General features: G+C 30.0%; 1 protein-coding gene across 1 annotated transcript in view; it reads left to right on the forward strand.

Annotated features, from left to right (window-relative positions):
• Positions 1 to 18,061, forward strand: part of LOC142325522 (uncharacterized) — a 64,407-nt gene that overhangs the window by 20,387 nt on the left and 25,959 nt on the right. The window contains exons 3-6 of the mRNA XM_075367391.1: positions 1,340 to 1,475; positions 8,735 to 8,831; positions 12,074 to 12,253; positions 17,312 to 17,443. Of these exons, the coding sequence (XP_075223506.1) occupies positions 1,340 to 1,475; positions 8,735 to 8,831; positions 12,074 to 12,253; positions 17,312 to 17,443 (545 nt within the window). The remainder of the gene's footprint in view (positions 1 to 1,339; positions 1,476 to 8,734; positions 8,832 to 12,073; positions 12,254 to 17,311; positions 17,444 to 18,061) is intronic.

The raw sequence follows: 18,061 nt of genomic DNA on the forward strand, positions 1-18,061 counted from the left end.
CAATAGCATATTTGAAATCAGCATCCAATTACAGTGAGAAAAGTTGGGTAACATGTTTAGATACAAATTTTGTGTTTAAATTATTAATAATTTTTCTTTCTTTAGCTGTTTTAAAAAGTACCCCATAGAGTAATTTCTACTAGAAGAATTAATCTTTATTAACCTCCTCTTTGGTTATTAGTAAAACAACATACATCTATTTACATGTTAAGTAATTAATTTTCTAATGTAATCTAACATTATTAATATATCAATCACTAAAATTATTCTTTTTTTTTTGTTACAATTCAGTTTTATATTAACAGTTATAAAAATTGATAATCATCACAAAAAGGTTGTAATTCTAAAGTACTGAAAAGATATTCACTGTAATTGCTTATTAATATTTAAAGCCAGAGTTCAGAGAAGTGTAATGTTTCAGATGTGCTGAGTTATCAGAAAATGGTACAAATGCAGTTATTTTTTTTTAAATGTCTGTTTTTGTCTTGAAATAGAAAGTGAATTTTAAATTTTAGGCTAAGATTGATGTAATTTTACTTTAAGTAATACATGTTGGTTACATTTAGTTTATATGCCTTCCAACAATTGAGTTAAATACTTGTATTTTATTATAAATTAAGAAACTTATATTATTAAACTAATTGCTCTTAAAGAAAATTACTAAGAAAAGATTAGAACTAAAAAATAAGGATTCTCAGAATGACAAAGTATAACTTGCCTGAGTATAAATTTTAGTTAACTTATTTGTCATATGATAACACTGTACCCAATTTCAGCTGTACGTAGCAGTTAAACTTGCCAGCCCCTTCCTGGCTTGACAGTATTATCTTATAGTAAACATTTTTACTTGTCCTAGAATTCAAAACTGCATTATTCTGCAGATGTTTTGCAAAGAATAACTATATTTTAGCATTACGCACTAACTTCAACTTGTTTTGCAAATTTGCCTACTTTGCATTTGTGTCTCATTTTCTTAAAATGTTAACAATATGTATTGCTTACATAGGAAGAAATACCTCTGCAAAAAATGGACCCGCTAGATGGCGCTGGTGGTTGAGATATTTCAAAAAATTGTATTTATGGTCTGATTTGGATCATATTTGTCCACAATGACAAAATATTGGTCTACACACAAAATCATATGTAACCATATAGCACAGGCAAAACCGCGATGGGGATGCTAATATAATATATAATATTAATTGAATAGAGTATTTGAAAATTTTCATAAAATATATTTACTTGTTGCATACTGTTTTTTGTTAATTAAAATTACTAATTTAATTATGTACATTTTTGAATTTTTTTTTAACTACTGCTGTATATATATCTTTTACAGCATATCCTAAGACAATCTTAGCTCAAAATGCATTGTATAATAACATGTCACATCATTACAGACGATTGTATGGTGCAAAACCTCGTGTTGATACTGGTTTACCTAAATCATACAAACTACTGAAACAAAGAAATATGTGAGTATTGTAGTTAAATTATTTAAATAATAACTAGAATTCCTATTAATAATGGCTGGGTGGAAAATTTTAAATGATTAACATAAATTCCAGGCTGTTTTGGTACTAAGGTTTATTTGTGTTATGGGGAGTTGATCCTTTAAATCACTTTCTAAATAATTGTACAAAGGTGGATCAGTAAGTACCTGTGTTTGAAGACAGTAGGCGTTACTGAAGAAAGTTGGCAGTATACTACTATCTATCAAACGACACCATACAAAATTTTTAGACTGATTCATAGGTTAGTTTTTATTTTACAGCCATTTGGTGTTTTTCTATAGATTGGAAAAAGAACAAAATCAATCCATAATTCACTTTTTATTTTTGGATGGAAAAATATGCGAAGAAATAAAAGTGAAGTTGGATTCTGTTTATAGGGACTCTTCACCATCCATGTAAACTGTGAGATATTGGTTTAATGAATTTAAACATGACCCATGTTGCCCAAACAGATGTGGTTACTGAGTAAATTGTTGAAAAGACTCATAACATGATTCTTGCTGATAGCCGAACAAAAGTGTGTGAAGTAGCAGAGACCATAGGTGTGTCGTACAGAACAGCAATAAACATTTTACTTGATAAGTTAAGAATGAGAAAGTTATTGTTTCAATGGGTGCTGCGATTGCCCTTTTCGAACAAGTGGATTCGGCTGTCAACTTCAAAGCAGTGTTTTGACCTCTTTAAGCGAAATCCGCAAGAGTTTTCACGTTGAGTCATCACCGTTGATGAAGCTGAATCCATTACTATATGCCAGAGACCAAACTACAATCAAAACAGTGGGTTTTTCCAAGCCAATCTCCTTCAAAGAAGGCCAAGATGGTCCCATCAGTCAGAAAGGTAATTGCTATGATTTTTTGGGATGTGAAGGGAATAATCCTCATTGACTTTCTGGAAAAAAATCACAACCACGGGACAGTACTACAGTGTAGTATTGGACCAATTCAACAAGAAATGGAAACTGACATGGCCCCACTTGGCTCCACTTGGAAAAGGAAAAAAGTGTTACTTCGTCATGACAATGCACTAGCTCCCTCATCTGGTATCGTCACAGCCAAATTGCATGAATTGTGCTATGAATTGCTGCTACATCCACCAGGACCCAAGTCAGGCAAGTCATACTCAACCTACAATTTCTTTCTGTTCCCCAACATGAAAATGTGGCTCAAAGGAAAAAATTTAGCTCAAACGAAGAAGTCATCATCAAGATTTTAGAGGGTCTAAAAAAATGGCAGGGACTTTGGGAAAAATGTATCCTTCTAAAAGTAGATTATGTTGAAAAATAAAAAAAAATGTTTTCTGAAAAATTTGCATTTTCATTCCTAGCACGAATTCTTATTGAACCACCCTTGTAGATATTTTTTGTGATATCAGTTTATTAAGCCATGTATGAATATTTTTTCAATATCTTTTCTGAAGCGAATTATAGTGTTATCAGGTATAAAAGTGAAACTTTGGAGTTTAAAAGTTACATTTAGATATTTTTCTGATCCTTAAACACTTGTAAACAAAATTATTTATATCATTAATTTATAGTGCATATTTCTATAGATTTGTGACAAGGGTTTTTGATTTTAGAGGGTTTCCCAGTTTTTAATTAAAATGTGAAAAAAGTATAAAAGATTTTCTGATGTGTTGTTTTGTTTTGAAATATTAGTTTGCAATTAAAATTAAATTAGCATTTGCGTTGTGTTTTCAGTGTAATATTTAATGATTTAATTATGTACAACATAAATATTAGACCAAACCAATTCCAATTATTAAAATAACACCATTTGTTTCATTAAGGATTAATATATGTAATAAACATGTCATATCCCTGGTGTATTAATTTAGTGCGATGAAATGAAATAGAGTTAAAAGGAAAGAAATACACTTTCATTAGTTGGTAATCCTGCTGAATGATAACTTAATAGATTAGTAACTATGTATCAATTCTGCCGTGTGCATATTGTACAACAATTTGCACTTTTGACTGAAAATGTACTCATACCAAAGGTATTGTGTTTTATGAGACAAAATATTGATGTTGCAACATTAAAATTATTATCTGTAAAAAATGTCATCTGTTCGTGAGATATTGCCTCTTTTATTTGGCACTGTGTATTGAAATATGAATAAAAAATATTTTTTCAATAATTGTGTCATTTTAAAACATTTTTGGCCTAATAGGGCCTGACTCTTTATGCGTACATTATAAAATTATGGCTGAGATGAAAACATTTTGTTAAAAATTCATAAGGGACATGAGAAAATTGTATTCTGCTTTTCTTTTTTAATGTTAATATGGTTGAGAATTGTATACAACGATCATAAACTGGATTTTACTGCATGGACTGAAGAAGAGCAGTGAATGTAGTGGAGTGCTGCAGGTAGTTTGTTGGATATGTGTGGATGGGAGCAGCTGGAGCCAGCTATGCATGTAGGTCACGTTCCCATGCGAGTAGTAGCAGAATATCTGAGCAGGAGGTACCATCATCAGCTGTACAAAAAATTATAATTTGATTTCTTGCCAATAAAGGTGTCAAATCCTCTGAAATTTTGACTCGACTCCAGGCACAATTCAATTCAAAAACGCTACCCTGTCAAAAATTCAAGTGTTTGATTGAGCCAAAAAAGTTTGAAGTGGCCATGATGTAGTGGAGAATGAAAATAACGAACATCCACAGCATCAGTGATGACAACTTTCAGGCCATTTGTGACCTTGTGGAAGATTACCATTGCATAACCCATTGCTAAAATTGCATCAGAGGTGGATGTAAGTGTCTTGAATACAGCAAAGTGTTGGCAAGGTGAGTTCCACATCTTCTCAGTAAGGCACAGAGAACTCTTCAGAAAGACATCTATCAGTGGGTTCTAATCATTTTGAGGAGAAGGAGAGGCATTTTTGAACCACTTTGTGATATTGTGACCTGTGACAAAATGTGGATCCACCACTACACCCCAGAAAGCAAGAGAACAAGTATGGAAAGGAGGAATAGTGGGTAGGTGGTGCTGATCAAGGCCAAGAAATGCTTGTCAGCTGGAAAAGTTCTGGCAACTGTGTTTTGGGTTTCAAAAGGTGTGTTATTGATTGATTTTCTGCATGAACGAAGGATAAATGTGGTATACTACTGCCAGTTGTTGGATGATGTCAGGGCTGCTTATCACTACAAACAATGCCACCAGCTGATTTGCAACAAACATCCTCCTCCATGAAAATGCACAGCTGCATACAGCAGCTCAACTGACAATAAACTTGCTAGAATTCACTAGACATTTGTTGAACACCCACTGTTTAGTCCAGACTTTCACCATGTGATATTCACATGTTCAGTTTCCTGAAAGAAGCTTTAGGAGGATAAAAATTCAAAGACGATACTGCAGTCGAGGATTATATGCACAATTGGTTGTTTTGGCAGCCATCTTTTTCTTTTTATCAGGGGATTAAGAAGCTACCTGTTGAATAGAAAAAATATATTTTTGTTGAAGGAAACTGTAGAAAAATAAGGTAATTTATTTGTAATTTTATCTAATATCAACAAAGCAATGTAAAATCATCTAAACTATGGAAAATCAATGACCCTTGCAAAGCATCCTTGAGTGGTCCAAACAGAAGAAAGTCAAGGCAGCAAGATCTGGGCTTTAGGGAGGGTGTTCCATTATTTCAAAATTTAAATTGTTGATGTGGCAAGCCTTGTGCGAGCGGATGTTGTCAGCAAAAACACTTTCTTTGACCATAGACTGCACAGACTTTATGAAAACAGAGCTCGTTGTGGATTTGATGGACAGAATTACTACTGATGTTCAAAGAAGATGCTATATCATTGTTGGTAACTCACCTATTTGCCAGTCCCATCTCTCAAGCTTCCAAAATCTTGTCATCCATGGTGGAGGCTGATAGGCATCCTGCTCCCACTTTATATATCACACTCATCTAACCACCTTTAATGTTTTGAGTCACAAAAAAAAATGTGATAAAACACTGTCCCCTTCTTGCGATAAAAGTCTAAGATGAATTTTATCTCCTTTCACTCCCTCCAACCAGAGAAATAGGATCATTGCTCATTGTTTCTCCTTTGTTAAAACTGTTAGCAGAGCAATCATGTTTACACTGTTATAATCAAAAGGCAAATGATGCGATCAGGATCAAATATTTTCCACATGACTGCAATCATAACAACTTTAAGCACACGTCCACAATATGTAACAATAGGTATGACAACCTTAAAAGTGTGTTAGGATGAAAATGTAGATAATTTTTTACTTACTCTCATAAGAAAGTTCATACAAACTTATTTCCAGAAATGCTTTATTTTTGAGTTATAGCTAGTGAAAAATTTCACCTGGATTTTAGTTACCCCGGTAAAATTTTTATGGTATTATATAATGGGTAAACTTGATGGTTAATAATAAAACATGTCCCAGAATTGTAACTCCTGTACTTTTCATGGTATCCAATGTAAAAAAAAATTAGTGACAAAAAAACGTTTTTTTAGGTTTTAAGCACAATAATTTTGTTAAATGATTAAATTTTATTATCAAAACTTATAAAGAATCCTGAAAAAATTGATGTACTAAAGTGTATAAAAAACAAAAAAAAAACTTTTACTGTTAAAAACAAAACTTTACAGAAAAATGTTTTGAATTTGTAAAAATTAAAACAGCTGTCTTTAGTACAATAAATTTAGACCTTGGAAAAATAAGGTTGGTATCAATAACTGTATGCTTCAAAATTAATATGAATATTACTCATTGTCATAAAATTGTGGTTATATGTTAATAAACTTGTTTAATTTGTTATATTAACAATAAATTGTTTCGAGAATCAAATTATGTAGTATTTCTGTGTCTGTCATATTCTAAACTGTACCTACATTTTTCCAATTGTATCTGAATTTAAAAAAGTGAAATTCCGTTTGAATTCTTTGTTTTGAAAAATGCTGCATCTCTTCATTCATGCAGGATAAGATGATATTATTTTTGTTTAGGGGTTTTGCAATAGAAGTGCTCTAGTTGCGATGAAAGTATACTGACAAAGGTATCCTGGATGAGTAATACCAAACAATAAAATATTTTGTAGAATTTTTAATAATTTTCACACAAATGATACATTTCCCCTAGCTCAAGTTTCAGCTGAACGTCAATTGTTACATGATGAAAAAGAAAATAATCTTCAGTGGTACAGCTTAGTCCTTGAAAGTGCATGCTTAGAATTTCTACATGATACAGCATTGCTCAAACTACAATATGAGGACATTACAGGTTCATGGATTGTGTCCTTATCGTATTCATAAAGTTCAACACCTCCAGCTTGGTGACCATTGCAAGACTTATGCAGTTTTGTCAATTAGTTAACAAAAAAATTACCACTTAATTCCATTCATGTATTTTCAGATGAAGCTACTTTTATTCATAATGGCATAAACAATTCATGTAATTCACATTGGTAGGCTGAAGGAAACTCGTATGCTGTATTTGAATAAAATTTCCAGCAATGATTTTCAGTGAATATCTGGGTGGCATGATTGGCAACCAATTAATAAGCCCTTTCATACTAGAACAACTTGTCAAGGAGAAATTATCTGGAATTTTTAAACACTGAATTTCTTAAATAGTGCTTGAAAATTTTTCATTGGTGAAACGAATCGAAATGTGAATCAAATTGATGGAGCACCAACACAATTCATGATTGAAGTAAGCCAATTCTTAGATGAAAGGTTTACTGGTAAGTGGATTAGACATAAAGGGCCAGTGTAAATTGGCCACATTTATCACCGGAAAGATTACTTTAATCACCTTAAGATCACTGTTTACCTATTATATATTTTATATATATATATATATATATATTATATACCTATTATATATTAAGATCATTGTTACTTAAGAACATTAAGAATCACCTTAAGATTACTGTTTATGGGGATGGATGAAAATCAAGTTATACATGCAAAAAGTAGACACATGTGATGAACTGATCGCTTAAATCCGCATTGCTGCTACTCTCATCAAGGAACATGAAGATGTTAGGTTGGGAACAGAAAATATAAGGAAACAAGTTGAAAAATGCATCGGTCATTGGTGGAATTTTTAACATTTATGAAAAATTAATACAGTATAAACCAGAGTGAAAATATTATTTTTAAAAATAAATTATAAGTATTTTAATTTTAAAATAGTTAAATTTATTGTACTAAAAATAGCTGTTTTTAACTTTTATAAATGCTAACATTTTTTGTCAAGTTTTGTTTTTAATAATAAAAAGTTGACGTGTTTTTCATAGACTTTATTACATAAATAATTTTCTCAGAATTAAACTCTCCTCTAGTTTTAAAAATAAAATTTACGCATTTATTAGTCATTTAACAGAGTTATTACAATTAGAACCTAAAAAAAAGTATTTTTAGTCACTAAAGTTTTTTGTTTTACGTTGGATATCATGAAAACTATGGGAGGTACCGTTCTGGGACCTGTTTTATTAAATTTTTCAAGTCAAAAATCATGAAAGTTACCCCTTATATAACGCCTTAAAAAATTTCATTATGACTTCATTTCATTCACCAGTGGAACTGAAATCTGAGTGAAATTTTTCAGTAGCCGTAACTCTCCCATAACTCGATAGCATTTTCGTACACATGTTTGTATGAACCTATTTCAAACTCTAAAATCAGTTCCAAAATTACTTCCCTTTACTCCTGAATAATTCTGTATAAAACTGAAAATATATAATAGCTATTTATAAGAAGTGTAAGTGGGATTCTGGAGAAGGTGAATTTATCATTTGTTTTAGTGGTTACTATGGCAGCTCCTAAATCAGTTAGTCTTTGGTTCATTTTAGAAATAGATCTTACATATTTTAACCTACAAACTCATCCATCTCATCTTCTTTATTAAAGTATGTCTAAAACCTTGTGCAAGGTTATAGTAATAAAAAAAATATATATAGTACGGTTATTTTTAATGAATGAGCCTCAGTAGACACCACAAGAATGTGCAGGAATGAAAAGAGGAAAGCTTATTAATAACCTGAGTTTTTAAATGGAGGCCCCTATGAAAATTCATAAAAAAAGAAAGAGCAATGGTATGCAGAATTCAGGAAATACTCACTAGTGCTCTTTCACTCACCTATAAAATAACATTCATTTAATTACTGCATATCTGTTGCACTTTAGTTACTGTTTTTTTATCATTTATTGTTTGTTATTCTTTCTTTAATGTTATTCCTGAAATTTTTATTCCAGTAATAGACAAAGTGTAAATGGTTTTGAACAGAAGATTCCAAGAAGACCTTTTACAAAAAATGAAACTTTTACTGTTGATCAGACATCCCACAAACATGTAAGATATTCTTCAATCTATATTTATATAATATAAATATTTTTATAATATATATTTACATAATTAGCTCGACATAAAGAAAGTCTGTGTCAAGAAGTGATTAATTATAATTATTATTTTTATTTTAACTGTGGAGATTAAAATAGATTACTGAAAAAGTTGTATAACTGAGAAAAGTAAAATTTATGATGTTCTTGATGTTCAGTTACAATAGCATGTAGAGTAGGTTAAAAAATTTGAAGGAGGTTTGATAAGATTAGGCACATAGGTAAACTTTTGAATTTTCTTTAATTACATACTACCTAATTTATGTATTACACATCACTAATAAACATACTAGATTGTAACCATATGATAATGAATAATTTCAATAACTTAGTTTCAGTTCAAAGTTTTGACATATACTAAAATTAATAATTTAATCAAATTTCTACACATAGTCCTTTATTATTTTTCATCCTGTAGTTTCTAAATTTATTTTTGACATAGTCTACTGATTCTGTATCTCATCTCATGTACCTGAGACAAACATATGTACCTTAGATATTTCAGCAAAAACTTACAGCATGGTTATAAACTTCTGAGGCTATATAATGCAGTAATAACTATTTATAACTGATGCATAACTGGGTTTTCAATAATTTAAATTGTAGTTTATTGGACCAGTTATTTATTAAGGTAGAGAAAAAATATATCCTAGTGTACTTACAAAATAGTTAAATTTTAATGGTGAAACAGTCAGAATCTTAAATTTTAAAACTTGTTAAATGGATACCGCCATGTTCTATGCACTCGGCAATCCATTCACATACATTGTCTGTGACATTCCATGGCATGTTCACATCAGTGGCAAAGATTTCTAGTTTAATGCTGTCCTCTTAATTCCAGTAATGTTTAAGGCTTCTTGATGTATACTCTAAACATCAAAAACTCCCACAAATAAATAAAAATCAGGTGCTGTTACAGGGAGGCTTGATGGCTGCTGTAGTGCAACATTAAGTAGCCAGGAAACATATTTCTCAAAATGTGTATTGAAATTTGCACTGTACAAATAATACAAATTGTTGGAACCACAGTCAGCACAGCATTCAGATGATGGTTACTTTTGTATTGTTTGCTTCAAAAATGTACAGGCCAAAAATGGCAAATGCTGAAATTCCACACCATATGGTTACTTTTTCTCTATGCAGAGAAATCTCATGAATAATTTTGTTTAGAATTGTTCTGTAACCTGGTATTAATAATTCTGTTTATTGACGTAGCATAAGTTAAAGTCTAGCTTCATATAATATAAGTAAATTACTTAAAACTTAGGATTTTCTTATAACTCTTGAAAAACATTACAAAATCCTTGCTGTGAAGGTAAATCATTTAAATTTTGTACAGTTAAAACCCTGAATCTTTATAAAAAATTCTACAGATTCAGGATTTTTCGTGTCATGACCTTAAGTTCAGTGATCTTGAATGATGCCTGGCTGAGCATTGTGGAATTATCACGTGTCTCACCCTTTCAATATTTCTAGAATCAATACTACATTGTTTTCCTTCATGCATGTGAAAGACACTGTTGAGTGACTGAAACTTATTGTATCAGTCTAAGATTAGATTACATAAAGTAACTTTATCTAATAGTGGAAATTCACAATGAAACTTTCATTGTACGGACACTAGTTTCAATGTAAGTTATAAGGCATAAACTCATTGGTTTACTGACCACGGTTTTACTGCAACTGAAATTCAAAACGACTCATATAGCAACAGCTCATACCCATCTCCCTTCTCCAAACTCTGATGGCACTGTTCTTTTATTCATCAAAATCCACTGGCGTATCTGTTATAATGTTCTTTATCGTAATATATGACTTTAATTTTAAAAATCTGTTCACAAATGTAATGCGCAGGTAAATTTTTTTCTGTGTTACAGTAAGATGAATACATGTGCACAGCATGGATGACAAATTATTTTTGTTGATAAAATCTCTTGAAAAAAATTTGAAATATCTATTGTAAAATGTTGTATTACTGTTTTTTTCCTTTTGTAGTTATTGTAGAACTCATTCATAGTTTTTACCTTTTTTTTTTTTTTTTTTTTAATTTTTTATATCAGTATGGATTTATATTGTAAATTCACAATTATTAATTCCAGTGCTTTTTATTTTGTGTATTCAAATCAATAATTCATTTAAGGAGTAAAATACAAGGAATTACATTCATTGTGATCATTTGTGATTTTGTTTATTTATTTTTTGTGTACTGAACAGACATGGTGTTAATTCCAAAGTCATGTCGCATAAACATAAGGATTTAAATTTATGTGAAAAATTTGAAGTTTAAAAAATATGATAAACTTCCTAAATGTAGTCAGTGAGAACCTGCAATAACATTGGGACTTTCTCAGACCTCACTTTCTTGTATCATCAAAATACATCATTCTTTTATTATTGATTGATTGTTTGTTTTTCAAGGAATAATGAACTTTACAATTCTTCCATCATCATTTCTTTTAAAAATAACACTGAATATATTTTTTAAATCTTACATAGATTTCATGTTATAAAAAAATAGATTGTATATTTAACTAAACCATATATTATTTTGTCAAATTCTTATATGTTATTGACTTCAGTATCTGTTATGAATAATTTTAAGTTGTTTGTAAGCTGTATTAGCCTTTTCCAGTTTAAACAAAATATCTCTCTTTTGGTTTTTCTGTTAATTTATTAACATGATTTTATTTTCAAATGTATAAATGTAATAGACTTCTAATTCAGTTATTTTGTTGTTTACTTATAAAATGTCTATTAATTATAGTACGTTTGTTATTTATATTACGCTTAATTTTGTTTTATGTTCAATATTTTTATTCCTTATAACCCTTACATGCTTTAAAAATCTTCTTTTAAAATGGCCTGTTTGTTTTTATACATAAATGTTACTCGTATTTTATTTTGTGACAACCAAAATTATTATATGAACATAATATAATACTGTAGTTGTTGATTTATACTGTAATTCTTTTTCTATCTATTCTGATATATAATCAAACCTAGGACTACTGTGTAGCAGTTAGTAAAAATAATTACACCAGAGTGCTGGCAAATTTTATTTTATATAAGTCAGTATTCAATGCTTATAAATAATGGTGTATTTATTTGTACGTTTTGGCTGGGTAGTTTATTACTAGGCAAATTCGGTTATAAAAAAAATTCTGTTATGATATTAATGTAATGTTTAATTTACAGGAAAAAAAGCCAAAAGATGTTTTGGATGGATTTAAGTCTGTCCCATTCCATCCAAGAATACTGAAAACTAATGTTGAATCAAAGGTTCGTTCGTTACGAGAATATCATCCTCCTAGGAAAAAAGTAGGGAAATGTAGCTCTGCAGTAAAGGAAAAAGTTGTTCATCCTGCTTTAGTTGTTGTGAGTATTAATTTTATTTTAACTTGTTTAATTCTAAAAAATGTATTGAATTTCTATTAATAGGAAGGATTCCTTTCAAGCTATTGATAACTTCACAATATATTTTGTTACTTAGTTTTTTTATATTTATACACTGTTTCCAGTAGAAGTAAACTGACAATAGATTAGCTTTAACTACCTCATTTCTTTCTGTGTAGGTGTTTTAAACTTTGAAAAAACTGCTTTCTAAGTACATTTGCTTGTGGTGTAAATTTCCTCTCTAATTCTAATCAACTTTACTGTTACTATGAATGCTTGAGTAACAGCTGTTGAATGATCCTCATTGCTCTTGAAATAACAGGCTATCAATGCTATCTCTTTCTGAGAAGAACCCACATACAGAAGCAACTTATTGAATGCATCAGTTATACTGGAGATACTTGAGTTTGTGCTTAACCAGTAATAAAGATTTTCATTCTTGTTTGTATGCTCACATGCATGAAAATTTATCATATCTGACAACACAGACTTTTCAATTCAATTAATTGTAACAAGCGTTTATTCTACAATTTTAATTTTAAAACGATTAAAAAAACAAGGTGTAAATTAAGAATACAATGTTGACTGTTAAGGTGTTATTGAAGACCATTGAAAATTAAGTACAGTGGATGCTGCTTATTAGAATCACTGGATAATTGAATCAACCAGATTATTAATCACTTTTCTAAAATGCAAATCAATACAGGAAATTTGTATAAATTTTTTCATGTAATAGAATCAAAAATTGTTTTATTGAATCAACATTTTAATACTTAAAATGTTTTAAGACCTTTATTTGTTATAGTACAAGATGTATTATTTATGTTTATTGCACTGAATTATGCTGATGCTTTCATTCTGCTGAAGTACCCGTATTTAGTGTTTAAGTTGATTACTCCAAGGAATTAGGTCATATTTCCATGGTCTTATTTTTAATATTAGGTATTTTTACCATGGTCTTGCTGCTAGCTGGCTAAAGATATACAGCGCAGTGCCAGATTTCTGTTTGTAAATGATTTAATATGCGTATGTGCCAGTGCAGTATACTTCAAGCCATTCATTTTTCAGTGCATTTCATCTTTCCGCACTGTGTATACTGTACAGATGGTTCGATTTGTTTGTTTTTCAAAGCTTTTAGTTTTCTTTTTGCATGTGCTTCAACAGTTGTTAATGTTAAGTGCTACGTTATTATTGTTTCATTGTGATCATTTTTGATTTTGTCTGTTTGTGTATTTTTTGTCTACTGTACAGAAATTTTTCTTAATTTCGAAGTCATGTCACATAAATATAAGGATTTAAATTTATTTGAAAAATTTGAAGTTTTAAAAAAATATGATAAACTTCCTAAATGTAGTCAGCGAGAAGCTGCAACAACACTAGGATTTTCTCAGGCTTCACTTTCTTGTATCATTAAAAGCTGAAAAGAATTTAAGGCTACTGTTGCCCTAAATGAGAGCATGAACAGAAAGAGGAGATGTGGTGGTAAGAATGAAAATATTGAACACGCTTTATTAAAGTGGTTCACTGAGTTGAGAACATTAAACATCATTGTAGAATCTTGATGGTAAAACCCAAACAATTTACAGAAAAATTTGGAACCATGTTTTGAAACAGACAGTTGATTGGACATTGGAAAGAGAGAAACAATATTGTTTACAAGAAATCATTTGGTGAAATATTGGTTGTTGATCAACCTTTTCAGACCATGTGAGTAGGAACTGCATTCCCAAGGTTTTAAAAAATTTCAAACCTGATATCTGCAGTTGCGATGAAACTAGGGTTGTATTTTGGAACAATTACTGATTTTTCATTACATTTTAATAAAATTGACAACTCAGGTGGTAAAAAGCAGAAAGACTGCGTAATAGTTTTCCTTACTTGCAGCATGAGTGGAAGTGATAAAAAGAACTCCTAGTTAGAGGCAAATCAAAAAATTGCTAGATGTTTCCATGGAGTTTCCTTGCCTGTAAACTAAAATTCAAACAAAGATGCATGGATGATGTCTGATTTGTTTTCTCAGTTTTTGATTAAATAGGATGAAAAATTAATCGGTCAGAAAAGAAAAATAGCCTTAATTTTAGACAATTGTACAGTTCATACATCAAAGAGTTATAATTTAAGAAGCATAGAATTATCTTTTTTGTCATCAAATACAATGGCATTAATTCAGCCCTTAGATCAGGAAATTGTAAAAACGTGAAAGTTACATATAGAAAAAATATGAGAAGGATGATAACTCAAGTGATAGTTGAAACTGGACATGAGAAGACAGCAAATGATATGGCGAAAAATATTACCCTTCTAGATGCTATTCATATGTTATGTAGAGCTTGGAACGAATTAAAACTTGAAACCAATCAAAACTGTTTCAAAAAAGCTGATTTTATTGATTCTGATGATGTTGTGCAGATAAGTTCAATTGACAAGATTAAACAGTGGATCTCTATTGACACGGACATTCCTGTTTGTGTTCCTGATACTGATGATGAAAATGTCTCAGAAATTATGAATGAAGAGCTGGAAGAGAGCAAGATTGAAAAACAGAGAAGTTCTGCAAGCACCGATTATGTAAAACCAACTGTTCTCTTATAATTTCATTTACCAAACATAATAATTATAATTGATAAAAGGAAGAGTTTTTTTTTGGTCGTTTAGTTGTGGCTTGTTGGTTATAGACAGAATGACAACAATTGGTGCAATTTTATAAAAGATACATGATCACTTCATTTATATGATCCTTCGCCAACAAAGAATAATATTTTCCACGATTAATAGTGAATCTTAAATTTAGGTTATGGAGTCCCACAAGAGAATACATTTTAATCATGTACTTAATTATTTTATTTCTATATATTGATGTATCAAAAACTGTCCTTTCCATTAATATAACACTGCCTGATCAGTAGCAAGTGTTGCAGTGGAGAAAATCTGGAACATTTTTTTGTGAAAGTGATCTATCAATGGCCTCACTTTATATGATACCTCTATTTTTTACAAAATTTCAATTCCTCATAATTAAAAGGAATCAGTCGTGATTCTTATACTGACATGAAAGCATTGGCAGTTAAATAAGTGATGCACCTACCAATAGTATTTAAGGCAATTCATCTTTACTGCTCCAGTATTTAACAATAAACCAATAAATGTTTTAAGTCCATCTACTGTCAATCCTTTAAACCATGTTGTACGTGCTTTGGGTTTTTGGGAACAATATGTGAACCATACCTTATCCTTCTGCAGCAAATGGAAAAAGAATTTTATTTTCCCCAATAAATGTGATATTTTTCAGGGCTAGTGCCTAATTACATTACATCATACAGGTACAATTACATTACACCATACTTGGTTATAAGCAGCAATTCATCATCCTCATTGTGATATATATCACTATCACTACCACTGTCTGTTCTGACATCTTCTGTCAAAAGAAACAAAAGAGAACAAATTCTGTCAAAAAAAAAATCATCTTCGTCAAGTTCATTAATGCTTTGGTAAGCAAAAGTTTCATTTAAACCAGCCATTGTAAATACAAATACCCTCTCACAAATATTAAAAATAAAACCTAACTAACCAAACAAAAATAAACACTAAATTAATGATTACTATAAAGAAAATAAATGAAAAAAATATGGTATAATAAATAAAATATTCATCAAAGATCACAGTTTCTATCAAAAAAATTTTCAAAAGAATTTATGCTTCGCAACACGTTATATACTAATTACTTATCGACATGAAAATTGCCGTACACTAAAGCTGAGCTTACACTGACAGCATTAAACTACAAACTAACCAAAGACCTGAATCCGAGTCATTTGTTTCACAAGTCTCCCTTGTCATGAGCTGGAAACAAGTCATCAGCTCGTAAGGTACTATTCTTCAAAATTCAGATTGGATCACTAGCAATGAATGTGACAGTAGAATTTTATCAAATAACTGTAAGACATAGTACACAAAAGGCATTATTTAAGTTTATAAACAAATAACATTCAGATGTCATTGTCCAGTGTAATGATGGACTCAATTGGAGGTTATTAACATTTTATTATTTATTAAATATTATTATTTGGAGGTTATAAAGGGATACCTGTTAACTGCTCAGTGTTTTGAAATCAATCAGGAACTCATTGATAAGTGGAAGTCTATCTGGATGCCCTGATTGCAAGAGCTTCTTTCTACAAAAGTCATTTAAAAGCTGGTCATAGTATGTTAAATACTTAAATGTAGGTGCCAACTAACGTGCATTTTTTCCTTTTTTTTTTTTTTGAAGGCAAAAAACACTTTTGCATTGTCACTGTCAATGACAAATAATAATCTCCTCTTGACAACTATGTACATAGATTTATACCTGCATATCCTTATAAAATCTTTTTCCCTATTTTTCTTTTAACAGTCCTTCAGTTATTACTTTTGGATTTGGTCTTGTACTACTGTAGCCGAGTAATGTGTAGTATATTATTGGCATGATCACATATTAGTTCCATTTCTTAACTTTCTTATGATTCGTTTTGTAACCTCTAAAATTATCTTTAAGAGAAAAAAACATGCAATCATTGAAGTGTAACTGAAGTTACGTCTTCTTGTTGAATAGCAATCACTAATGGAAAATTTTTTTAAAATCTGATGCCAAGTATGTAATATATAGTGGTAATTTTATTTCTTTTGTTTCATACATTATAAATATAACTTTAAAAAACTTGAAATTCTTTTTATCTAAAAGAAATACCAGGTTAGTTAGACCATCAGTACACATGTATTCTACATTACTTATATGTACACAGAGTAACTTATCAACATTGTTGAAGTTCCATTATGTTCTTATTTATGTGAAATAGTGTAAGCTTAAGATTATTTCTTGTTATGGCAGCATAACTACTGGATTCATTGTTGGTCTGGTTCATATACTTGGTCTAGTTTGTTGTCGTCCTGAAGCGACTAAGATATCGTAATTATTAATGTACTTACAATTTTTGAGTTTATTTTCTATTTTTTAACTATATAGTTTTTTATTTATTGTTTTTTTTTTAATTATGTTTGTAGAAATCCAGTAGCTCAGTGTCTGATAATGGTCAAGAACATTACTCTGATTATGATTATGAAGATGATCGTGATTGGTTACAACCATCTCAACCACAGCATGACACTAGATCAACATCAAAACCTAGCAGTTCTGTAAGTAATAGAATGTATTATTATATATTTTGCATTTAATATTTCTGTGTTAGACAATAAAGTTATTGTAACATTAATTCTACATCTGAATTGAGAATATAATATATTTGCAATATTATTTTATTTATATCACTTCATAACTTGTCTTAAAAATTAAAAGAAAAATTACATTCATAAAAGAATAAATAGTTAAAATAAAGATTTACTATTTCAGTTTGTAAAGTACAGAACTGTTGTTTGTACTTGTTTATTTTTATTATTAGGCTTTTTATTTAATTTTTTTACATTTAATTGTATTTCCTACACTATATCCTGTCTTTCATGCTACTTTTTGTATTCTGTATTATAATATGTTTTATGTGTTCTTAAAGGGAAAGAGGGAAAAAGATTAATAGTAATATATTAATCATAAAGTGGTTTTATTTGTACCAGAGGACTAAAGAAAACAGGAATAAATATATGTATATACATATATATAATTTATGTATACTTTGTGAACTTTGCAGTTAGTCATTGTGAAGCAGTGATTGGGTAGCTGTTTATGCTATTAAAGTATTTATAAAAATACTGACGATTATGAAACTGTTGTGCAGGTATTTTCTACACATTTTAAATTAA

Source organism: Lycorma delicatula, chromosome 5 (genome assembly GCF_047948215.1).
Source record: "Lycorma delicatula isolate Av1 chromosome 5, ASM4794821v1, whole genome shotgun sequence".
Taxonomy (NCBI): Eukaryota; Metazoa; Arthropoda; class Insecta; order Hemiptera; family Fulgoridae; genus Lycorma; species Lycorma delicatula.